The sequence below is a fragment of the Oncorhynchus tshawytscha genome, linkage group LG05, assembly GCF_018296145.1.
Source record: "Oncorhynchus tshawytscha isolate Ot180627B linkage group LG05, Otsh_v2.0, whole genome shotgun sequence".
Lineage (NCBI taxonomy): Eukaryota > Metazoa > Chordata > Actinopteri > Salmoniformes > Salmonidae > Oncorhynchus > Oncorhynchus tshawytscha.
The window spans coordinates 10,614,218-10,640,225 of NC_056433.1; the positions used below are offsets into that span (position 1 = coordinate 10,614,218).

General features: G+C 42.9%; 2 protein-coding genes across 4 annotated transcripts in view; both read right to left on the minus strand.

Annotated features, from left to right (window-relative positions):
- LOC112249908 (serine/threonine-protein kinase PAK 6) overlaps nt 1-1,604 on the minus strand; it is a 44,851-nt gene extending 43,247 nt beyond the window's left edge. The window contains exon 1 of the mRNA XM_024419629.2: nt 1,395-1,604. The gene's annotated coding sequence lies outside the window, so the exon portion shown is untranslated. The remainder of the gene's footprint in view (nt 1-1,394) is intronic.
- A 3,025-nt stretch (nt 1,605-4,629) lies between these two features.
- On the minus strand, nt 4,630-24,438 carry LOC112249909 (mitotic checkpoint serine/threonine-protein kinase BUB1 beta). Of its 3 annotated transcripts, none has more exons than XM_024419633.2 (23): nt 24,286-24,438; nt 23,472-23,613; nt 23,182-23,241; nt 22,758-22,902; nt 21,195-21,391; nt 20,799-20,938; nt 20,318-20,514; nt 19,976-20,076; nt 17,577-17,791; nt 17,124-17,236; nt 16,386-16,519; nt 13,565-13,599; nt 13,354-13,416; nt 13,109-13,146; nt 12,633-12,862; nt 12,006-12,175; nt 11,209-11,349; nt 10,911-10,999; nt 10,375-10,536; nt 9,760-9,890; nt 9,368-9,533; nt 8,619-8,734; nt 4,630-4,936 (listed from the first exon to the last, which is right to left on the minus strand). In XM_024419633.2, exons 2-23 carry the CDS (start codon nt 23,603-23,605, stop codon nt 4,804-4,806), a joined length of 2,910 nt encoding a protein of 969 aa, XP_024275401.1. In that variant the 5' UTR covers nt 23,606-23,613; nt 24,286-24,438; the 3' UTR covers nt 4,630-4,803. The 3 variants fall into 3 exon arrangements, with proteins under 3 accessions (XP_024275401.1, XP_024275398.1, XP_024275400.1); XM_024419630.2 differs by having other exon boundaries at nt 11,209-11,358; XM_024419632.2 differs by having other exon boundaries at nt 11,209-11,358; nt 24,256-24,384.
- Between the last annotated feature and the right edge of the window lie 1,570 nt (nt 24,439-26,008).

Below are 26,008 nucleotides of genomic sequence, written 5' to 3' on the forward strand. Positions count from 1 at the left end.
TGTGTCTTTCGACACTACATAAACAAGTCATCCTGCAGTGTTTGTGATTATACCCTGATGAAGACAGCTTGGCTGTCGAAACGTTGGTAATTAAATTTTTGCATCTGAGCTCCTAGAGTGTGCGGCTCTCTTTTATTTTCATGAATCACAGATAAGCCAGGTCCTTGGGATGACAATCATTCACTCTTGTAAGCTACCACAGGGCAAGTCCAGACAGTGTAGTCACATGATTACTGTTAAGTTACAGTATGACCAGTTAGGGATACTTTAAAAGGTCAAAGTGTCAGCCCGGGCACCTTCAGTGGCCCACAAACAGCAACATCTTCCTGGTTCACTGCCATATATAATGAGAAGTGCAAATGAACTCAGTGTACTTAATATATGCAAAGAAAATCAAAATGCACGTGTCAACAGGCACAGAGCCAAATCCAAGTCCAAACTATTTCCGATGTAAAATGAAAATGAGTATTTCTTATGGGACAAGTTGGAGATTGAGTACCTCACACTCCACTTCAGACAGTCTTCTTCTGTTTGGTGCCTAATTAACATGACAGATGTCTCAACAACACCTGGTTGTCATTAGCGGCTGTGACACATTGAAGTCATGCAGGTGTAGGATAGGAGAGGGAGCTGTGACTCACAAAGACAACTTTCTGCACAGTACAGTAATAGGAGGAATGCCTGTCTTCAAGGGTTTCAGTGTTTGCTGGTTTCATTTCTAACCTTTTAGGATGGAAAAACCTCTAAACCAGGAACAACAGGGTAGAACATAAAATGGAAACCGTTTAACACTCCTTTTAACTCTTATTTTTACCTTTAGGTTCTCTATCATTCTGAAAAAATGAGAGCAAACTTGCACTGCAGGAAAGCTTAGTAAATTCTGCTGACAAACGATATGTCTATCTTGAAAGGACAGACAACAAAGCACAGTCACGGTCAGTGGGCCTTAAAAACTAACATCAAGCTCCTCTGTTACAGGCCTACTGGTAAAAATTCTGTATGTAAAACAGCAAGAGAAGGATGAGTCCAGGCACGTGCAGAGTCGTTGGCTGATTAAGAGTGAGAGAAGTGGTTGGCTGACTCAGAGGAAGAAGCAGAGCCAGACATGGTATCGGTGAACAAACTGACTACCCACAAAGCATGAGCAATAGCTGGTCCGACAGCTGCATTAAACCATTTCTAATTCAATTATGCCAAGCAGAGCTGCTCTATATTGAAAAGCCATGAAATACAAAATACTGTACATTTCAATGATTAATATTACAAATTAAGGCTAATGAGTAATATGCTAGCCAGACCAACTTCCTTTTTCGGCAGTCTATATGCACTTTATCCAAATTCTCATCATTTTATCTTTATACCAATGGCACATTAAAATGTTTTTTTAAACTTACCACAGATGAACTACTGTACTTCGGACACCAATAATCCATCTCTGTTCTACCAACTTAGTTTGCCCTTGGACTGGACAAGTGTGTGACTTTTCTCAGTGGAGGCACTAGGTAGGGTAGAGGGAGGGAAAGGACCATCTGTACCGTCAAGACACCAATCCATGAGCGACCAAGCGGGTTCCTCCTCTCTCTCTAGCAATATTCTGATTATGGAGGATTTTACTTGCAAACTAGCCGCCACTCCTCTCCTATCAAATATTAACTTCACCGTGGGATAAGCTTGTATGCCTCACCACCTGTCCAGGCAGGCAGGCAGACAGACGTCCTTGGGAGAGAGAGAGATTTCCTTGAGCCTCTGGCCTAAAGGCAGAGAGTTCTAGTGTTATTATTTACAGTTAAAGAGCTAGTTCCATCTTTTGGTCATTAGTCCACTTGCGATACAGTGGTATTCAAACTTTTTCAGCAGGTACCCCATTTTTCTGCCAGAATTTCTGGGGACCCCATTTTTTCCGCCAGAATTTCTTGCTACCCCACCACACACCAAATCTAATGACACAAACTTAATAAAAAAAGAATCAACAAAAAATAAATAAACAATCGGTCAATTTCCATTTTTACATCAACAAATAAATGAATTGTTTTGTTTTCTCTTATCAAAATGAAAATAGACCAATTAATACATTTACATCTTTCAAATTATCTAAAAAAATGTTTATATAGTCCCCCCCTCAAATTAATTAGTACATTTTTTACAAGTGCTCTTCACTGAAGAGTAGCGGTACTGTCTCACCAGGGGTGATGGTTGGATTCGTGTTTATCTGTCGAAGGAATGAGCGTTACACCGAGGCCTGTACTCTGGAGCGGGACCGATTTGGAGGTGGAGGGTCCGTCATGGTTTGGGGCGGTGTGTCACAGCATTATCGGACTGAGCTTGTTGTCATTGCAGGCAACCTCAACACTGTGCGTTACAGGGAAGACATCCTCCTCCCTCATGTGGTACCCTTCCATCAGGCTCATCCTGACATGACCCTCCAGCATGACAATGCCACCAGCCATACTGCTCGTTCTGTGTGTGACTTCTTGCAAGACAGGAATGCCAGTGTTCTGCCATGGCCAGCGAGGAGCCCGGATCTCAATCCCATTGAGCACGTCTGGGACCTGTTGGATCGGAGGGTGAGGGCTAGGGCCATTCCCCCCAGAAATGTCCGGGAACTTACAGGCGCCTTGGTGGAAGAGTGGGGTAACATTTCACAGCAAGAAGTGGCAAATCTGGTGCAGTCCATGAGGAGGAGATGCACTGCAGTACTTAATGCAGCTGGTGGCCACACCAGATACTGACTGTTACTTTTGATCCCCCCCTTTGTTCAGGGACACACTATTCCATTTCTGTTGGTCACATGTCTGTGGAACGTGTTCAGTTTATGTCTCAGTCATTGAATCTGATGATCATACAAATATTTACACGTTAAGTTTGCTGAAAATGAACGCAGTTGACAGTGAGGGTGTTTATTTTTTTGCCAAGTTTATGTTTTGCACACACGAATTGTAATTAATAACATATAAAGAAATGGATGGACATCCACAAATGAATAGATACATTGCCGTTCAGAAAGTATTCACACCCCTGCACTTTTTCCACATTTTGTTGTTACAAAGTGGGATTAAAATTGTATTTGTCATTTGTTAGTGATCTACACAAAATGCTCTGTTAAAATGGAAGAAAAATTCTAACATTTGTTAAATATGTATTTAAAGTAAAACAATATCTTGATGAGAAGTATTCAACCCCCTGAGTCAATATGTTAGTCACCTTTGGCAGTGATTACAGCGGTGAGTCTTTCTGGGAAAGTCTCTAAGAGCTTTCCACACCTGGATTGCGCAACACTTGCCAATTACTCTTCAAGTTCTGTCAAATTGGTTGTTGATCATTGCTAGACAACCATTTTCAGGTCTTGCCATAGATGTTCAAGTAGATTTAAGTAAAAAATAATTCAGCCACTCAGGAACATTCAGTGTTCTTGGTAATTAACTTGTGTGGAGTTGGCCTTGTGTTTTAGGTTATTGTTCTGCTGAAAGGTGAAGTCATCTCCCAGTGTCTGGTGGAAAGTAGACAACCCGGTTTTCCTCGAGGACTTTGCTTGTGCTTAGCTCCATTCCATTTATTTTTTTACCTTTTGTTTTGTCCTAGCACTACACAGCAGATTCAAATAAACTAATCAAGCTTTTGATATGAAATCAGCTGTGTAGTATTAAGGCAAAAAAAATAAAATAAATATGCACCTCTTGGGGTCACGAGGACTGAGATTAGAAAAATGCTTTAACAATTACACGCATACCCATAACATGATGCAGCCACCACTATGGTTAAAAATATGGAGTGGTATTCAGTAATGTGTTGTATTGGATTTGCCCCCAAAACAGGACACTTTGTATTCAGGACAGTTGAATTGCGTCACTTTTTTTTTGCAGTATTACTTTAGTGCCTTGTTGCAAACAGGATGCATATTTTGAAATATTTGTATTCTTTTCAGGCTTCTTTTCACTCTGTCAATTAGGTTAGTATTGTGGAGTAACTACAATGTTGATAATCCATCCTCAGTTATCACAGCCATTAAGCTACGTAAAAAATTATTATTTTTTTAAATCACCATTGCCCTCATGGTGAAATCTGAGTGGTTTCCTTCCTCTTCGGCAACAGTTAGGAAAGACGCCTGTATTTTTTCAGTAACTGGATGTATTGATACACCATCCAAAGCGTAATTAATAACTTCACCATGCACCTAGGGATATTCACCCCTCCACCCCCCGGTGTTTGACTGAGGGACCTTACAGATCAAGTGTGTGTGGGGTACAGAGATGAGGTAGTTATAAAAAGTCCATGAAACCAGTGACTTAAACAAAATGTGCAAGAAGTCTAGGGCTGTGAATACCTTTGAAGGCACTGCATGTCAGACCAAATGTAACTTACACTAATTGGAATGTTCTAGATTTACATTTACTATATTACATCTACCCCCCGAAAACACACAACGCAAGTCTGGCTGGTTAACTGCAAGTGTATGCCATGCTCTAACTTAAGACACAACTCAGATTATAACTCTGTTCATGTACCATAAAACAGTTCAGAGGTGACTGGTCTATGATCAAAGCCACCAGGACAACACCCTCTACAGGCCATATATAGGCAGTACATCCTAAAAATGAATACAACCATTAAAAAAAACAAGCAAAACAGTCATAATGAATAAGACGTATACTTTATTATGAACAATCGCATTTAACAGAAAAACAATTACATTGAAATGAGGAAAAAACTAAGGGACTAGAAAAACAACAGCAACATCTAGGAGACAAATAAAATCTAAATAGCCACACGGATAAATCACTAGGAAGGTAGTGCTAGGAAAGAAAACTAGGCGCCATAGCAAGCAAATGTAGACTTCTTCATGTCTTCAAGTAGCTCTGTGAGAACTGATACAGAAGGCCTGTCTCCGGGATTCAGAACAGTCCGGAAGAACTTGCTCCAAAACGCATCGCTCCGGTCACTGTAAATAAGAAGAGGGACAGGGGATGAAAGACAATATATGCATCCCAATAATCTAATTATGTGTCCTTTCTCCCAAATTGTGCACTCGTTAACTTCATGGATTTGGTACAAGGCCGCAGGATTACTAGGATGCATACTCAGAGCTTGCGCTGACCAGCGTCTTCACTGACATTTTCAACCTGTCCGAGACCGTAATACCAACACGTTTCAAGCAGACTACCATAGTGTTCTTGGGCACAGGGACAAAGGTAAACTGCCTGAATGACTACCGACCCGTAGCACTCACATCTGTCACCATGAAATGCTGGTCATGGCTCACAACACAATTATCACAGAAACCCTGGATCCACTCCAATTCGCCCCAACACATGTCACAATTGCTATTGTACTTCATACTGCCCTCTCCAATCTGGACAAAAGAAACACCTACGTGAGAATGTTGTTCATTGACTACAGCTCAGCAGCGTTCAACACTAGTGCACTCCAAGCTCATCATCCAACTGGATCCTGGACTTCCTGACGGGCCGTCTACAGGTGGAGGGTAGGCAACACACCAGCCACACTGACCATCAACACGGGAGCCCCCCAGGGGTACGTGCTTGGTCCCTCCTGTACTCCATTCACCCACAACTGCGTAGCCGTGCACGACTCAAGACGCCATCATTAAGTTTGCTGACGACGCAATGGTGTTAAGTCTTATGACCGACAACATGACCTAGCAGTTTGGTGCCAGGACAACCTCTCCCTTAACGTGAGCTAAACAAAGGAGCTGATCATGGACTGCAGTAAACAGAGGGCCGAGCACACCCCCATTCACATCAACGGGGCTGTCCTGGAGCTGGTCGAGAGCTTCAAGTTCCTCAAAGTTCTACAGCTGCACCATTGAATGCATCTTGACTGGCTGCATCACCACTTGGTATGGAAACTACTGTCAGAGGAAAGTCCTAAAAATGGTTAAAGACTCCAGCCACCCAGGTCATAGTGTTCTCTGCTCCCGCACGGCAAGCGGTACAGGATAGAGGGCAACCGATTAATTGGCAGGCTGACCACCTATTATGCGAGTGCAGCAAGGAGCCAAGGTAAGTTGCTAGTTAGCATTAAACTTGTGAAAAAAAAAAAAAAAAATCTTGACATAATCACTAGTTAACTACACATGGTTTATGATATTACTAGGTTACCTAGCTTGTCCTGTGTTGCATATAATCAATGCGGTTAATTTATCGTCGAATCACAGCCTACTTCACCAAACGGGGGATGATTTAATTAAGCATATTCGCAAACAAAAAAAAGCACAACCGTTGCACAAATGAACAATACATCAATGCCTTAATTACACAAGTATTTTATTTTTTAATTTTTATTTTTTAAACCTGCATATTTAGTTAAGAAATTAATGTTAGCAGGCAATATTAACTAGGGAAATTGTGTCACTTCTCCTGCATTCATTGCACGCAGTCAGGGTATTTGCAACAGTTTGTGCCACCTGGCTCGTTGCAAACTAATTTACCAGAATTTTACATAATTATAACATAACATTGAAGGTTGTGCAATGTAACAGTAATATTTAAACTTAGGGTTGCCGCCCGTTCGATAAAATACTGATAGGTTCCGTATTTCACTGAAAGAATCAACGTTTTGTTCTCGAAATGATAGTTTCATGAATATGGTCAAATCCAGAAACTAACGCTCATATATTTCTGTGTTTATTATAATTAAGTCTATGATTTCATATTTGGCAGCAGCAGGCTCGTAAGCATTCATTCAAACTTTACTGCTTTTGCCAGCAGCTCTAAGCAATGCTTGCTTCACATCTGTTTATGACTTCAAGCCTATCAACTCCTGAGATTCAGCTGGCAATACTAAAGTGACTATTAGAACATACAATAGTCAAAGGTATATGAAATACAAAATGGTATAGAAATAGTCAACGTGTCATAATTCCTATAATAACTTCAACCTAAAACTTAACTGGGAATATTGAACCACCAGCTTTCACATGTTCTGAGCAAGGAACTTACACGGTAGCTGTAAAAACATTTTTTACATGGCACATATTGCACGTTTACTTTCTTCAACATCATTTTTGCATTATTTAAACCAAATTGAGCATGTTTCATTATTTGAGACGAAATAGATTTTATTTATGTATTATATTAAGTTAAAATAAGTGTTGGTCCAGTATTGTTGTAATTGTCATTATTAAAAAATATATAAATCAAATTAATAAAAAAACAATAAAAAAAACCTCTGCATCGAAAAATCATTAAATCGGTTGACCTCTAGTACAGGAGCACCAAGTCTGGGACCAAAAGGCTCCGGAACAGCGTCTACCCCCAAGCCATAAGACTGCTGAACAGTTAATCAAGTGGCCAACCCGACTATTTACAGACCCTGTGTATTATCTATCCCGATTGCCTATTCACCTATTTACTCCTACCTAAATGTAGATATTACCTCTACCTTGTATCCCTGCACATACTCCTTGTATATAGCCTCTGTCATTTTATTGTGTTAACATGGATTTTTTGGCAAATCTGTAAAACAAATGAAATAAATGTAAACTCTGCATTGTTGGGTAAGGGCTCTTAAGGAAGCCTTTCACAGGGAAGTCTACACCGGTTGTATTCGGCGCATGTGACAAATGTGTTTGATAATATGGTGAAAAACAAGAGGATTGGAAGACAGGAGTCAGTTGTGTTCCAACATACCTAAATGGCTTCCTAACCTCATCATTATCTCTCCATGACCACTTATCAGACAGCCGCAGGGTCATCACTAGTTACCACAGGCACAAAGTCAGAAGGCCCGCTACTGGACCAATCAGATGAGGGTGTGTGATGAGGCATATTCCGGTTGGTGGGAACGGTCTCAGTTTTGAAATAGCATCTCTTGAGTTCAAGTTTGATATATAAATGTGTATATCAAAACACAATACTGTGTATTAAAAGTACCGTATGTAAAGTGAGGGAATAAATGTAACAAAATATCAGTAAAAAAACAAAAACATGTAAAACAAGGTTAAGGTTGTCCTAAGAAGGGGGTGGATGGGCTAATAGAACATTACCAGATGTGTTTCACCCCAGTGTTTTACCCAAAAGGCTCAGACTTAGTTTCCATCTATGCGGGCCAGCACCCATCTCTCAGTTGGGGCCACAGCCAGGCCACTGGAGCTTTTCAGATTTCATTAACATAACAATGGCCAACTGAACTTTAACACCTCGCAAAGCAAAAAAAGGTTGAAGTTGTTATATTAAAAAAATAATGAAATATGTGAAACCACATTTTACTTGTGGATTTTTATTTAAAAATCAAGGTGTCAATTTGTCAACATGCCATTTTAAAAACAATGCAGATATTAAACCTATTTTGGTTTTACATAAGTAATAAGGGCAAACAAGCTCGCTAGGAGAGTTTGAATAAGACATCCAAGTAGGACTCTGCATTTAAAACGGTTGGTTTATTGGATAATAAATAAGCTAATCATTGATGAACACTAGATTCAAGCAACGCAAGTCTCTCCTCTGCATACACATACTCCCTCATCTGATTGGTCGTTCCCCACTAACCGGGGTACACGTCATCACCCCCTCATCCGATTGGTCGAGTAGGACAGGCCTTCTGACTGTGGCAACTGGTGAGGACCCAGCGGCAGGACATGACAAGAGGAAACTGTAATATACCTGGGATGTGCTTCCTGATATTCCTCCAGTGTCCACACAGAGTCTTCCTTAACCAGGCGCATGGGTCTCTTCTTCAGCAGAGTGTGGACAGTCTCTGCAATGCCCAGGAGATCCACCTGTAATCAGGGAGAGCGACAGCTACTGAACTAGGGGAGAGCAACTCTCTCAATCGTAAATTTGATTTATTTTACCTTTATTTAACTAGGCAAGTCAGTTAAGAACAAATTCTTATTTTCAATGACTGCCTAGGAACAATGGGTTAACTGTTCAGGGGCAGAACGACAGATTTGTACCTTGTCAGCTCGGGGGTTTGAACTTGCAACCTTCCGGTTACTAGTCCAACGCTCTAACCACTAGGCTACCCTGCCGCCCCAATGTAGGTATCTGGTAGATTTTTAGGATGGGTTTTATTTAAATATACGTACCACAATGGAACATTTTACATTAAAGAAAACCTAATTGCAGTCCATCTTACATAAGGGAAGAACATGATTAAAAAGAGAAACACATACGAGTGAGGTACAGAAGAGCATTGGGGCCATGCAATAAATAAATCAAATACATCCTACAAAATGTAAATAAAGTATAAAGATGCTGAGGGGGCAGGCCAAGGGTTTTTGGGGCATGCATATCAATTAAAAATAGTGAAACGTTGACTTTATTCTAGAGGTCTTTTTAGACTTTCCTCCGGAAAGCATGTAGCGATGTGACGGTGCCAACAAGAGGCTGTAGACAGGTGTGTACCGTACCTGATAGGGGCTGGCAGAGGGGGCTAGTAGATCCTTTGTGATGAAGTTCTGGGCTGCTGGGAGGATGTGTGCTGCTGTCACCTCCGGCTGAAGCTCCAGGTCCACGGAGCAGGAGAAGTCCAGTGCCACGGCAGCACCGATCTCATCCATTGGTTCATCATAACGACTGAGGGGGGGGAGCAGAGAAAAGGAAGAATAAGACTTGACTAGTAGATTATATGATTTAAAGATCAAATACACATGTAGGGAAACAGCCCTACTGTTTATCTCCCACAGCGAGTGTATGCAAGCATGCAAGGACTACAGGGAGTAAGTAATATGCCTGTATGTCAGAAGTCTGCGTTCGTAAACTCATATGCATGTGTGGCTAGACCGTGTGTGTGTGTGCATACCGATTCATGACCAGTGTGTCTGGACTGAGAGCTCCGTGGATCAGGTGGCAGGAGTGCATGAGTCTCACCAGCTCCACTGTCTGCATGGCCAGGGAGGCCACGATTTCCTCAAAAGACTCCTCTGCCACCTCCTGTGTATGCCAGAAGGGGAGGAACCAGACTTTAACGGTTCTTTCCCATCAGAATCCTGTTCTTTACATCATAACTATTGTTTTTTTTTTGCTAAAAGAACACTCAACTAGCAGTTCTTAATGGACAAGTTCAAATAGAATCTCCTCGTTTCAGATCTTTTTTTCTTTCTTTTTGATGCCTGCTGAACACGACCCAAGGTAGACTATAAAATTACATCTTGCAAAGGGTTTATACGCCAAGCTATGGTTATTTTAGGGGTGGGGAAAGGTTGAAAGATTGAATCCCCGAGCTGACAAGGTAAAAATCTGTTGTTCTGCCCCTGAACAAGTCAGTTAATAAACTGTTCCTAGGCCGTCATTGAAAATAATAATTTATTCTTAACTGACTTGCCTAGTTAAATAAAAGGTAAAAAAATAAATACATTTTAAAGCAGATTCTATAAGGGCACAATAATGCATGGAGGACAGGGGTGGAACTACCCACACGCAGTGTGCTCTGCTGGGAGGCCTTGTGGACCGTGACGCAGCCATCCTGGAACAGGAAGCAGCGCCCCGCGTCGTGGACGGGTGCCTGGGAGTCCCGGGCTAGTCGCTCCCTCAGTTGTGAGCCGATGTAGAAGTCCCACGGCACCGCGGTGCTCTCCAGCTGCACAAGGCAAGAGTGACGTGTTAGATCTCAACTCACTGGAGAACACCGTGTAAAGTAAATGTCAAAATCATCATGTTGATCTCATGGACTGTCAGTCATTGCATCCATAGCACCATATATGGACTTGATTTCTCCAGCTCCATCCCTCAGCTTTATAGCAAAAGTGGAGGGGAAAATTTTGCCATTAAAATAAAGTCAACGAACCAGCAGTGCAATTTTGCTTAATCTGCCATTCTAGAAAAATAGAGGTGGAGTCTGCATACATAAACAGTTTGAGGTGGAGCGTACATGAAAGAAATCATTCAACTCATCAACTCACATGAAGGACAGTTATTTAAATCTACTTTGAGTTCAGTCATTCACTGCCTTACCTTTATGGCAACGTCACCTCCACCTTGGCCTGCATAGATGGAAAAGTTCTCATAGTCCATCTTGGAATAGGTAGCAAAGGTGTCGTTCCCTTTAAGCAAGACGGTAAAAAAACAAACAAGTGGTATAGTATTATAATCCGTCATTTAAACCGCCCGTCCGGCAATCATTAAACCGCCCGTCCGGCAATCATTAAACCGCCCGTCCGGCAATCATTAAACCGCCCGTCCGGCAATCATTAAACCGCAAGTCCGGCAATCATTAAACCGCCCGTCCAGCATTTATTATTAGTTGAATTACCTAGAATCAGCACACCATCTTCCTCAGCCATGGGAAGGGGACCATCCTCTGAGTAGAAGTTTGAAAAGGAGCTCAGGTCCACTTGATCCAGCAACTGTTGTCTCACCCTCACACTGCAAGGGTCCTCAATCACAGGTTGTACTGCAATACCAGGAAGGAAGAACAAGGCAATCAAACATCAAATAGACTTTACTTATTCCTTACAGCTCCTAGTGAAGCCAAGAGTCTTAAATATACTAGTCATACAAAATGAATGGGCACTGGATTGAACCCCCAAATAGTCAGATTCAGTAGTGTTAAATAGGTGAAATTAAATGTCAGTGTGCAATTGAGCACATGAATTCATAACTAATAGTTTCTTATGTACCACATGGAGTTAACAGTTACCTACTATGCACCAATGCTTCTACTACAACATAAGATAACAATCCAAATGAAAAGGTATTTTAATAAAAATTAATAGAACGCTTATTTTTTTTGGTCCACTAAACTGCCATGTGCAACACAATGCCTTGACTTTTACATTGATTTGAGGTGAAATGCAGCTTTCTTGGACAGCCAAAGAAAAGGCAGGCAAGAACTTATACTGGAAATAGGATTGTGTGTAATTCAGCAGTGGCAAAGTCTGTTTATTATTATTTTTTACATTTACGTCATCTAGCAGGCTCTTATGCAGAGCGACGTACAGTAGTACATACACTTTCACCCCCCCACCCTTCTCGGTCCTGGTCCCCCGTGGGAATCAAACCCACAACCCTGGAGTTGAAACCGCCATGCTCTACCATCCAGATACTCACTGCATGGTGAATTCTGGTCCATGGCTTCGGGGTGGGGTTCTGCGTGGCTCTCCTTCAGCCTGCAGAGGTGGTGGACGGCCTTGCCTCCAGAGTTCGTGCACACGGAGGAGGCGGAGGTGGGGCCTGAAGCCATGGAGCCCCAAGCCTCCAGACTGGCTTCTTGGATAGGGCTGCAGAGCAAACGTCAAGGAGATGGTCACAAGTGCCCTGTTCAAATAGATATTTTCTTGACGTAATTACTGTTCCGACATAATTGGTGAAAGCAATTACAATGGGGTTTAGAATGTTGGTAACACAGAGCTGCACGTTATGACCTTTCCTTTATTTTCCATTTGAGCGGAGTCGTGTTCATTAGGCATAAAACAAGGTGTAAAGAGGGGAGGTACTACCTGAACTTGTCCAATAAGAACAGGGTCATTTTCAGATACCTTCAAACATTTTACAACGGTGTGCCCGCATCAATGAACACAGCCCCGGCTTATCATCATGACTTGCACTGGCAGAGATGGTTTAGAACGACTCCGGGAGGGAAAGGGGACAAGCTACAGAGCTCGCTGCCATCAAACCATCAATAAGGCTAGTGGACCCTTGCCGGTCAGGTCAAGTCATTGGGTGGACAAACTATACCTGAGCTTCTTCCTTCCATCCGAGTCAAGTTGAGGGGTAATGCTGGGCTCCTTGGTCAGAATCCCAGCGTTGGGCGAGACCGCCCTCTGTCCCATGGCGTGATAAGGAGAAGAGGCCATCTTGGCGGCCTTCACAAAGTCCTGCGTGTCCTCTGGGCTGGAGCACAGAGTCTTGTTCTTGTGGCCGCTGACCACCTCCTCGTTCAGGGACTCTGTTCGCTCTGGGAAGTTCTGGATGGTACAAGTCAATCAATCTACCTATTGATATGATTTTTTTTGTGCAACCAGGAATTTCCAACAGATAACATACGTACACTAGACTGAGCTCAGGTCTGAGTTAGCAAGACTGCACAAACAGATCTGGGAACAGGCTTTACATTCAAAGGCAGTGGATAATTGATGGTCTTGTCTGAACTGTACTAGATTAGAGAGATCACTTCGTAGCACAAGTGATCTTGTTCCAAAAACTGTCCAAACCTTAGATAGAGTTCGTTCAGAGTGGGGGATACTGCCACCTGTCAAAACACACACACAAAAAAAACAATCACCTTTGAAGTGCATGGAAAAGTCTGAAATAGTTTGATAAGTGTCATTGTTCCCGCATAATTATTAGTTCTCCAAATAATACTACTGTGTTAAAATAACATGTTTTAACCCATGTTACAAAACTTCCTTAATACAGTTTTGAAGCAGGTTGGCATTTAGAGGACTTTCAGAATTACCTGGAAACGGGTATGGAGTCTTAAAGCAAAGACCTCGGTCTCCAGCAGGTAGGAAAACATCATCTAAAATAGCAATCAAGTCAGAGAAAGACCTCAAGTACAGGTCAAAGTTGATAATTGACTATCAAATACCTATATATATTTTTTTTTACCTCACATTTTTTTTTGTATGTTGCGTGTATAGTATAGATGCAAACTAATGAACACAAACCTGGACACATGTCCTTTTCACAGGGAATAGGGTTTCTGTAAAGTAAAATGGGGGAGACATTTCATTGTCATATAGCCTAATTCATGCATGTGAAAGTATGACTTGTTTGACTGTCTATGACAATGTAAACTAGACTAAAGCAATCAGGCCCGAGGTGGGGTATACGGCCAATATACCACGGCTAAGGGTTGTTTTTAAGCGCGACACAACGAGGAGTGCCTGGACGCAGTCCTTAGCCGTGGTATATTGGCCATACATCTATCTATCACTAACCCTAGAGGTGCCTTATATACATCACGTGGACTGGGATATGTTTCGTATTGCGTCAGATAACAACATTGACGAATACGCTGATTCGGTGTGCGAGTTCATTAGAACGTGTGTTGAAGATGTCGTTCCCATAGCAACGATTAAAACATTCCCTAACCAGAAACCGTGGATTGATGGCAGCATTCGCGTGAAACTGAAAGCGCGAACCACTGCTTTTAATCAGGGCAAGGTGACTGGTAACATGACCGAATACAAACAGTGCAGCTATTCCCTCCGCAAGGCTATCAAACAAGCTAAGCGTCAGTACAGAGACAAAGTAGAATCTCAATTCAACGGCTCAGACACAAGAGGCATGTGGCAGGGTCTACAGTCAATCACGGACTACAGGAAGAAACCCAGCCCAGTCACGGACCAGGATGTCTTGCTCCCAGGCAGACTAAATAACTCTTTTGCCCGCCTTGAGGACAATACAGTGCCACTGACACGGCCTGCAACGGAAACATGCGGACTCTCCTTCACTGCAGCAGAGGTGAGTAAGACATTTAAACGTGTTAACCCTAGCAAGGCTGCAGGCCCAGACGGCATCCCCAGCCGCGCCCTCAGAGCATGCGCAGACCAGCTGGCCGGTGTGTTTACGGACATATTCAATCAATCCCTATACCAGTCTGCTGTTCCCACATGCTTCAAGAGGGCCACCATTGTTCCTGTTCCCAAGAAAGCTAAGGTAACTGAGCTAAACGACTACCGCCCCGTAGCCCTCACTTCCGTCATCATGAAGTGCTTTGAGAGACTAGTCAAGGCCCATATCACCTCCACCCTACCTGACACCCTAGGCCCACTCCAATTTGCTTACCGCCCAAATAGGTCCACAGACGATGCAATCTCAACCACACTGCACACTGCCCTAACCCATCTGGACAAGAGGAATACCTATGTGAGAATGCTGTTCATCGACTACAGCTCGGCATTCAACACCATAGTACCCTCCAAGCTCATCATCAAGCTCGAGACCCTGGGTCTCGACCCCGCCCTGTGCAACTGGGTACTGGACTTCCTGACGGGCCGCCCCCAGGTGGTGAGTGTAGGCAACATCTCCACCCCGCTGATCCTCAACACTGGGGCCCCACAAGGGTGCGTTCTGAGCTCTCTCCTGTACTCCCTGTTCACCCACGACTGCGTGGCCATGCACGCCTCCAACTCAATCATCAAGTTTGCGGACGACACAACAGTGGTAGGCTTGATTACCAACAACGACGAGACGGCCTACAGGGAGGAGGTGAGGGCCCTCGGAGTGTGGTGTCAGGAAAATAACCTCACACTCAACGTCAACAAAACTAAGGAGATGATTGTGGACTTCAGGAAACAGCAGAGGGAACACCCCCCTATCCACATCGATGGAACAGTAGTGGAGAGGGTAGCAAGTTTTAAGTTCCTCGGCATACACATCACAGACAAACTGAATTGGTCCACTCACACAGACAGCATCGTGAAGAAGGCGCAGCAGCGCCTCTTCAACCTCAGGAGGCTGAAGAAATTCGGCTTGTCACCAAAAGCACTCAAACTTCTACAGATGCACAATCGAGAGCATCCTGGCGGGCTGTATCACCGCCTGGTACGGCAACTGCTCCGCCCACAACCGTAAGGCTCTCCAGAGGGTAGTGAGGTCTGCACAACGCATCACCGGGGGCAAACTACCTGCCCTCCAGGACACCTACACCACCCGATGTTACAGGAAGGCCATAAAGATCATCAAGGACAACAACCACCCGAGCCACTGCCTGTTCACCCCGCTATCATCCAGAAGGCAAGGTCAGTACAGGTGCATCAAAGCTGGGACCGAGAGACTGAAAAACAGCTTCTATCTCAAGGCCATCAGACTGTTAAACAGCCACAACTAACATTGAGTGGCTGCTGCCAACACACTGACTCAACTCCAGCCACTTTAATGATGTAAAATATATCACTAGCCACTTTAAACAATGCTACCTTATATGTTACATACCCTACATTATTCATCTCATATGCATACGTATATACTGTACTCTATATCATCGACTGCATCCTTATGTAATACATGTATCACTAGCCACTTTAACTATGCCACTTTGTTTACATACTCATCTCAGATGTATATACTGTACTCGATACCATCTACTGTATCTTGCCTATGCTGCTCTGTACCATCACTCATTCATATATCCTTATGTACGTATTCTTTATCCCCTTACACTGTGTATAAGACCGTAGTTTTGGAATTGTTAGTTAGATTACTTGTTGGTTATTACTGCATTGTCGGAACTAGAAGCACAAGCATTTTGCTACACTCGCATTAACATCTGATAACCATGTGTATGTGACAAATAAAATTTGATTTGCTATTAGAAACTGGTTACCAATGTAATTAGTGCAGTAAAAATAAATGTTTTGTCATACCCTTGGTATACGGTCTGATATACCACAGCTGTCTGCAAATCAGAATTCAGGGCTCGAACCACCCAGTTTATAATGTTTATTAATGCAGTGATATACGACAGGAGTCTCAATGGCTTACCCAGACCCATGTGCAGAGCCAGACTGGGATCCTTCATCAAAGATCTGGAAGGCCATTGCATTCGGTTGGCTGCTAGGTAGGACAGTTCCAGACCTACACTCTGTTATTTGCATGGAATCAGTCCCAGTGACCTCCTAGGAGCAAAAAGTTTGGAAAATTGTTTATTTGGCATGAAAACACTTTTAGACAGCAGGGTTGTGTTCAATAAAGAGAAAATGTTTAGGAACTAACTTGTCCAATAAGAAACTCATTTTCCTGTTGCAACCCCTAGGATATTTTTCAGAAGCAGTGGCAGAGTAGAGTCTTCCTGGGGTATACATCTATACTAAATAAAAACATTTTTTAAAAACTGGGGAAATATTGGCTACGGTGCGCTCTACTGAACACGACCCAGATAGTCTAGTAGCAGATAACCATATTAACTAGCCCAAACAAGTTGCTTTCACAGTCGACGTCAATGAGCTCTGCAGTTTGTCTAAACACTTTCTAGCTGGGTTTCCTAAACAGACCTCCAACTGAAAAGAAAAAAGGGACGGCAAATCACAATTACGAAACACATTGGACATTTGCAATGCAAGCTCAGATCTCAAACCAGGGTAGTGTTCAGTAGGCAAGAAACGCAACGAAAGGGGTAGATAATCGCGGAATTTGCCCAATTAGAGACCCTTTGTTACAAAACGCGTCGCTACGATGTGCCCTAATAAACACAACCGTGTATTAAGAGTCTTTGCCACTTGCCTGTTGTGATAGTTGTGGTCGTTGCTGGGATTGCTGCAACTGAAGCAGTCGTTGCTTCTCATCTATCTGTTGCCTCAGCCTCTCTTTGGCTTGTCTCTGCTGTTGAATCGTCTCTATCAAAAGGAAAGGGTGGGAATAAAGGGTCATTGGTGGTTGACCTTGAGGGAATATGCCAATATGAGAGAAGATCAGTGAAAAAAAATGAAAAAGTCATAAGACAAAAAGGGAGGGCCCCGAGTGACGGTGTGAAACAGCAGTCGAAAGCACAGTAGCCCATTTTATTCCCCGACAATGTACATGAACATGGGATACACACACAGCTTTACCCAAGTATTTTGTCCAAATCAATATTGGTTGTGTTTATACTTTAAAAGATGCATTTGAAAACAGGAAATATGTCAAATGTCATGGAACATCCCAGGTATAATGTGACAGTTACTGTCCAATGGTAACCTTCGATTTCTTGCCGCTTGCGTGCGAAGTAGTGTTCGGCACGCAGCTCTTCGATGCTCAGCTCTACAGCGCCATTCAGCAGCAGCTCTTTGAGGTACATGCTCTGTTCCTTCACCCCGCCTCCTCCTCCCTCCTCCAGCGCAGACTCCTCTTTGGAGGGGGGCGGGCGATCAGAGAGGACAGTGTTCACTGCCGGGTCAATCTTACACGCAGACCTGTAGCCGTGGAGAAAGTGGAGGAGATTATTTTTTCTGCATTTAGGTCAGAGATAAGACATTAGCTAGCCTACTTGGTTAGTTAGCTACTGCAAACAAGAATTTCCATGGTTTCTAAGAGCATAACCAGACCATTGAGAGTGTATGCACCATCAACTTCTTGTAATTTACTCCTTTTACTAAAAACACATTTTTGACCAGAATATGCACCAAAATTAATTCTGAACAGGTAGAAAATACATGCGAGTGTTCTTTATATGCATGCATGAACCTTACTCTTTACACTCAAGACATTTGTAACAACAAAATTTGTTTGCAGAGTCCATCTTTAACCATGAGGGGAGTTACTCTAACCTGGCCCTAGATCAGCTGCTTGAGTCAACTTTAGTCCTCCTCCACTAAGGAGTCTGGTCTAGAGGTCAACCAATTAATCGGAATGGCTGATTTCAAGTTATCACAATCAGTAATCGGAATTTTTGAACACCAATAATATTCAAATCAAATGTATTTATAAAGCCCTTCGTACATCAGCTGATATCTCAAAGTGCTGTACAGAAACCCAGTCTAAAACCTCAAACAGCAAGCAATGCAGGTGTAGAAGCACGGTGGCTAGGAAAAACTCCCTAGAAAGGCCAAAACTTAGCCTGGTTCCTCTCTAGGTCTCTGCCTATGTGGGGTGGCCAGTCCTCTTCTGGCTGTGCCGGGTGGAGATTATAACAGAACATGGCCACGAGGAGACTGCGTGGGAGGCTGACCACCTGTTACGCGAGTGCAGGCAGCAAGGAGCCATGGTAAGTTCCTAGCTAGCATTAAACTTATCTTATAAAAAACAATCTTAACATAATCACTAGTTAACTACACATAGTTGATGATATTACTAGTTTAACTAGCTTGTCATGCGTTGCATATAATCAATGCTGTGCCTGAAATTGTGTCACTTCTCTTGCGTTCAGTGTAAGCAGAGTCAGGGTATATGAAGCAGTTTGTGTCGCCTGGCTCATTGCGAACTGTGTGAAGACCATATCTTCCTAACAAAGACCGTAATTAATTTGCCAGAATTTTACATAATTATGACATAACATTGAAGGTTGTGCAATGTAACAGCAATATTTAAACTTAAGGTTGCCACCTGTTCGATAAAATATATAACGGTTCCGTATTTCACTAAAAGAATAAACGTTTTGTTTTGGAAATGATCGTTTCCGGACTTGACCATATTAATGACCTACGGCTCGTATTTCTGTGTGTTTATTATATTATAATTAAGTCTATGATTTGATATTTGATAGAGCAGTCTGACTGAGCGGTGGTAGGCAGCAGCAGGCTCGTAAGCATTCATTCAAACCGCACTTTCCTCTGTTTGCCAGCAGATTTTCACAATGCTTGAAGCACAGCACTGTTTATGACTTCAAGCCTATCAACTCCCGAGATTAGGCTGGCAATACTATAGTGCCAAAAAGAACATCCAATAGTCAAAGGTCTATGAAATACAAATGGTATAGAGAGATAGTCCTATAATAACCTAAAACTCCTTAACTGGATCAAAAAAAAGGAACCACCAGCTTTCATATGTTCTAAGCAAGGAACTTAAACGGTAGCTTTTTTTACATGGCACATACTGCACTGTCACCTTCTCCAACACTGTTTTTGAATTATTTAAACCAAACCAAATTGAACATGTTTAATTATGAGACTAAATGATTTTATTTATGTATTATATTAAGTAAAAATAAGTGTTCATTATTCATTGAGTATTGTTGTAATTGTCATTATTACAAACATATTTAAAATATGTATATATATTTTTTTAAGTATCTGCTTTTTTTGGTCCTCCACTACTCACACAGAAGGGGTCTGGTCGGACCTCCACTACTCACACAGAAGGGGTCTGGTCGCCCCTCCTCCACTACTCACACAGAAGGGGTCTGGTCGCCCTCCTCCACTACTCACACAGAAGGGGTCTGGTCGCCCTCCTCCACTACTCACACAGAAGGGGTACTACTCACACAGAAGGGGTCTGGTCGCCCTCCTCCACTACTCACACAGAAGGGGCCGGTCGCCCTCCTCCACTACTCACACAGAAGGGGTCGGTCGCCCTCCTCCACTACTCACACAGAAGGGGTCTGGTCGCCCTCCTCCACTACTCACACAGAAGGGGTCTGGTCGCCCTCCTCCACTACTCACACAGAAGGGGTCTGGTCGCCCTCCTCCACAAAAGGCTGGAAGTTGAGCCTGCTGGCAGGGACCGTTACACTGGAGGCAGAACACCATGACTTCTGGGGAATCTGCCAAGACAAAGAACACCCCCTTAAAATGGCTTAATAATAACAGTTAAACAGTCAAATACAAAAAGGTTCCACAGAAAATGGTATTAGTTCCATATTAAAACACAAACCAAAGTCTACCAACTCTATTCACTACTGGCAAGCTATCTCGACAAAGTCTCATAGATTAGAAACTGTGCACATTGATGCAATTTAAATGACAGGTCAAGTTATCTATGTAGATCGGCATCGGTGGTCAAACCTTGACGTCGGCCAATTGCTCAGGCATGACTTGGTTCTCGTTGGCCCTGCTGCTGGGTGGTGCCATCCAGGGTTCCAGCTTCAGTTGTGCAGCTTGAAGGGAATCCGCCTGGTTCTCGTTAAACCCCAGGATTGGGTTTTTCTGGATGTTGCGAGTGGACCGCCTGGGCAACTGCAAGTTCAGCCTTCGAGAGTGTCCTACCAAAGATAGCAAAACAGCTCAGAACCGCTACATCCCTACTTTACTTATAATCAAAGGCTCAGTGGCTTTTTCTTGCGTCAAAGTACAGCATTTCATCTGAAAATACTGCATTTTAGAACATTTCTAAACATCAACCAAGATCGAATCTGGATCCACTTTCCTCAAAGACAGCATTGAATTCAGAACAGTGCCGATTGGCTGAGAAAGCCCCATCTACACACCCATTCGTAGAGCAGCAACTTTGCAGCTAAACCCCTAGTAACGACCACGAAGGGCTAACCTGCAGCCTCTGTTCGATTGACTGGTGCGACGGCCTTCTTTCTCCCCCGTGGTCTCAGGTCTACCATACTGGTTCTTGCTGGTTCGGGTTCCTCCTCAGTTGCAGACAAAGCCTGATGGGCCACCCTGGCCTGGAAACCACTAAAAGGAAAAAATAATAATCACCAAACCACAGACAAGCAAGGACAAGGGCTGTGCCTAAATACTCATTAAATCACGCTAAAGTAATTACTATGAACTAATAGTACATTCTGTTCAGTACAAATTCAAATCTAAATACTATGACTTATTTGTAATGAGGCATATTGTTTACAGCCTACTCCCTTCTGTATATGGCGTAGACAGAGGCAGACATAGGACAGCTAACAAGGAATGGACAGAGACAAGGAGCACACACTTGTGATATTGCTGAAGTTTATCCATGGGCTGGGCTCTGCACTCAAGTCCCTCATGGAAGATGGCGTCTGCTTTCTGGAAGTTGCCGTGCTTCTCGAACTCCTCCGCCCAGGTAATGTAAAGGTCAGCCCGAGTGAGTCCGATGCCGTTGGCCTGCATGTAGCTGAACATTTCCAGGGGCTCCATGCTGTTCTGGGCCTACAAAACAGCAGTGTCCATTAGGCACCAAAACAAACTCAAATAGGGAGGAACTACCTGGACAAAAATCTCATTTTTGTTTAATGTTGCAAAATGACTTAACTTTTCCGTTGCGTACCCTAATGAACACAACCCAAGTTGGGTCAATTGTTCAGAGTTCTGTATCGATGCAAACAGGTGGGAAGTGATAGCATGCAAGCCTATGTCTGTGCTTTACCCAGTAGTAATGTACAGTATATTGAGCGGCAGGGGTTGGAACAGGTTCGAGGAACAGAACCCCCCAAAAAAACATTGAGGAACTGAAACAAACATTTTCAAATCTTGAGAACCGGTTAATGTTATTTTTGCTTCAAAGATATTCCTAATGTTTTATTTGATCTTTATTTAACTAGGCAAGTCAGTTAAGAACAAATTCTTATTTTCAATGACTGCCTAGGAACAGTGGGTTAACTGCCTGTTCAGGGGCAGAACGACAGATTTGTACCTTGTCAGCTCGGGGATTTGAACTAGCAACCTTCCGGTTACTAGTCCAACACTAGGCTACCCTGCCGCCCCTGTCTAATCTATAATTCAGTTGAATTATGATGCTAGTAATAGCCTAAACACAATCCAAGCCACACTTACAGTATCTGTCCATCAAACTAGCTTACCCATTCCATAGCCAGCTGCTCTATCCATGCTAATTGGTAGAGTAAATTAAATTGCCAAATGTAAAAACAATTGATTTCACTAGGATTTTTTAAATGTTATATACAGTAACTAAACATACTTTTTGGGGTTCTAACTGGTTCAGAAGTTTATTCTTCCAGTCAGAACACTGGAACAGAACAAAATAAATGGGGATTATTTTCAGAATGATTGGAAAATGTTCCAAACCATTCACATTTTCATACAAATTGATATGAGCATCTAAACATGGCTGTAAACATGCATTACTACACCCAGTATTAGCTTGGGGAATGCAGAGAATATTGCTCCATTTCACTATTGTCAATGAAGGGAAACAGTGAAACTGAGCAATATTTCATTTGGATTACAATATTCCAGGCTACACTTAGTAAAGCATGCGTTTGCAAGTGTGATATTGTATGAGTGGGCACTAAACTGCCTTAGCTCAATAAACAAATTGGATATGAACAAGATCACGCATAAAATGTAGATATTCTCATTGACCACTAGTGTGTGATCATAGAAGCGAGGCACACGAGGCTATCGGTATTCCTTCATCTTTTGGCAATCCATGTCATGTTGCCGCTCACTAGCTCTGGTCCAGGGCGTTAGCGGAGTTTGTCTATGGAGTTCAACGTCTTTCAATACAGGACAGTAGTGGAAGATCACGCACTAACGACCTGAACTAGCCACTCACCAAATTGATCCAGAGGTTGATGTAACGGGGGTCATCGTAGTATTTCTTGTCATGAGCAAAGAGCTGCACAGCCCTCTCCAGCATGGCCGTAAGACTGCTCTCTTTACTACCCTGGGGGTAAGTCTTGAGTGTCCATTTTAGGTACCTGCACAACACAGAAGCCAAAGTTGTGTATGGTCCCAGAGTGTGTGTGTGTGTGGTCAAACTATTGTCCCGAGGAACATTTTGGACTGGAAGCAAGTTTAACCGGATTTTTAAAAATTGACCTATACAAAAGTTAAAAACAGATCACATAAAAACACAGATATACCATTATGGCAGGTGAAGTTAGGGAGCATGGGGAAGTGTATGTCTAAACCTCTGTGTGTGTGTGTGTGTGGTGTTACCGAGTGAGGTGAATTGCATATGCTACTGCACATCTCACCTATCCCAGATATCGAGTGGATCATCTCCAGTGTACATACGGAGTTCCAATTCAAACGCTCTGTGGGGCACAAAACGGAGCTTTCAATTTTATAGACTGAACCAACTTTTAAAGATATGCCCCATGTAGAAACTCACCAAATCCATACAACACCAAATTCTAGAACAGATTTTATAATATATCTCTACACAAAACCAAAACAGAATAGCCCAGACAGTGATTCTTAACACCAAACCTAAAATGGTTGAATATAGCTAGCTAGTAACATTGTGAAGACAGCGTTGACATACTGTCTCTGTTGCTGGATAGCTGCATGACAGGATCCCTCTTGGTGGCTGAGCTGCAGACCAGTCACAGCCAATCCCTCTCTCAATGGCTGGGTGTTCTCTAAACACAGCTCCCGTTCTGCCTCCACCTGGGCCATAACCACAACTTTGAAAGAAAAGGGGATGTTCACTAGCTAATTACTTTAAATTGCTAATATTTTTTTTAAAAGTAGCCTACAATCTAGATTACACGATGACACCAGTGTACATGACACCATACATGCACACTTCACTAAGTTATATTGGACTGTATGTACTGAATTTGTCAGTGTTCCTTCGACATTACTAACGCTAACGTATATTAATTTACGACTAGAATACTAAACAAAAACACTTACACTTGTAATAGTAACGCAAGCTAGCTAACAGTTAGTATGTGGCTGAAGTAACATTTCCCGTTTAGTCAATTAGCAGACGCTCATATCCATTGACAGGAGAAATTAGGTTTAAGTGCCTTTATCGACAGACTTTAGGCCAACTTAGATTTTTTATAAAACGACTCATTTTCTGATTTAACTAGCCAGCAATCTGAGGTTCATGACACACTAGCTAGCTAACTTTCTTGGTTTGCATTTTGTTATTTTAGTAATGCTGAAACGCCACTAAGCTAACATTAGTTTGGCAGCAACACAGTTATTTTATAGCTAACGTTAGCTAGCTTAATGAAAGGGACCGGTCGAGTTAGTGGTAGCTAACGTTACATACATTATGTAATGTACTCAAACTTAGCTAGCTAAAGACAACTTACAGTTTCTGTAATTATACAAAATATATTCACCGTTTCTCTTCTCAAATCTTAAAATGCAAAAGCTGGTTACGTCTGTGTTTTCCACACGTTTAAAATGAACCGCCAGCAAAGGACGAACGCGATTGGATTATTTATTTTTTGATCCGCCTATTCGCGTTCTTCTTCTGTGGGTTTATGGCGGACTACAACCCCAAAAATGTGTGTTGCCGCCACCAACTGGACGGGTTGAAGTCAAAACAAGGTCAAAAGAAAAGCCATATGTTATAGGGAAACTAACTTAATCCACCAAAACAAAAATAGTACATTGACAAAGCAAAACAAAACTCCCACTTCTTCCTTCTTTCAATTCTCCATATCTCCCTTCTCAGGCTCTAGGACCTGAGAGGGTGGTACGGCTCTAGGGCCTGAGAGGGTGGTACGGCTCTAGGGCCTGAGAGGGCGGTACGTCTCTAGGGCCTGAGAGGGTGGTACGGCTCTAGGGCCTGAGAGGGTGGTACAGCTCTAAGGCCTGAGAGGGTGGTACGGCTCTAGGGCCTGAGAAGGTGGTATGGCTCTAGGGCCTGAGAGGGTGGTACGGCTCTAGGGCCTGAGAGGGTGGTACGGCTCTAGGGCCTGAGAGGGTGGTATGGCTTGTGAAAATATTCCATGTAACTCCTTCCCAGGAAATATTTTAGCCCCAGGAACCTCTCTGCCGCTTCCACAATGATTTCTATCTTCTTGGACCTTCTCTCCACCTTGGCAGTGCCATTTATCACCATAGGTATAATGGCCACAAAGTCCACCTTAACATTTTAAATGGCAGGATCCTGCAAGTGAAAGGGAACCCCTGCAGCCTGGAGTGAAGGCCTATCCACCACCATGGACTCCAATTCACACCCTCAACCCTTTTAACAGCTGCTGCATGTGATATGCTCTGGATAGCCCTGACTTTGGCCACCTCATTTTCTTTCACCCTTGTGGGGCATTTGAAAGACTTGGCTTCATGGTTCCCACCACAATTGCAACATGTCACATTTTCATCACTTTAATAACATATAATATGATATTTTCCACAACTTGGACATCTCGGTTTCTCCCTTCTGCAAACGCTCAAAACATGACCAAAAGCTTTACAATGATCCCACTGCATTGGTCTTGGGATAAAGGCTCTAACTCTGTAGTTAATTTACTCTAACTGCACTGGAGTAGGGAGAGACTCCATATACATTTTTTAAAAATAACAGATTTTCAGGCCCTTGAGCCGTCTTCACTTTTTCACCCTTCACCACACAATTAATCCGAAGTGCATCAATCACTCCAGGAATATTTTTCAACATCTACTTCCCACGTGACTCCAGATATAACCCCCTTGAGGGGTGCCCTGTTCCTAAGAGACACACACACAACACTTCAAACACACGTTTCTTCTGATGCTCAGAAGCACAAAACATCTAAACCGCATCTCATGATCCTCACAGCCTTCACTTTACCCAGCACTCTCTTCACCAGTCTGGATATCTCAAATGGATTCTTCAAGATTGGTAATCCGATCATCTGCTCCTCATTTATAAACCATACTCCTACAAGATACGAAGTGACATTCTCATCTCTGTAGACTAGTTTGCTCCGTTTTCCATTCTTTTGGACAATATTCCAATTCTCCTTGATTTTACCTCCATGAGATTCCGAATCCACTTCATCATTCCCCTTCCGCCATCTTTTTCTCCTCTCTGAGTGGATAATGTCACTGCACTTCCGTAGAAATGGGTAAATT

Bases quoted from the DNA above. Each gene is read 5' to 3' on its own strand.
- LOC112249909 (XM_024419630.2), bottom strand. From the start codon at position 23,605: ATGGCCCAGGTGGAGGCAGAACGGGAGCTGTGTTTAGAGAACACCCAG. The intron at 20,515-20,798 runs GTTAGCCCTTCG...TATCTTTGGTAG, and splicing joins CAATCGAACAGAGGCTGCAG to GACACTCTCGAAGGCTGAAC. The intron at 13,417-13,564 runs GTTTGTGTTCAT...TTGCTATTTTAG, and splicing joins TGAAAAGGACATGTGTCCAG to ATGATGTTTTCCTACCTGCT.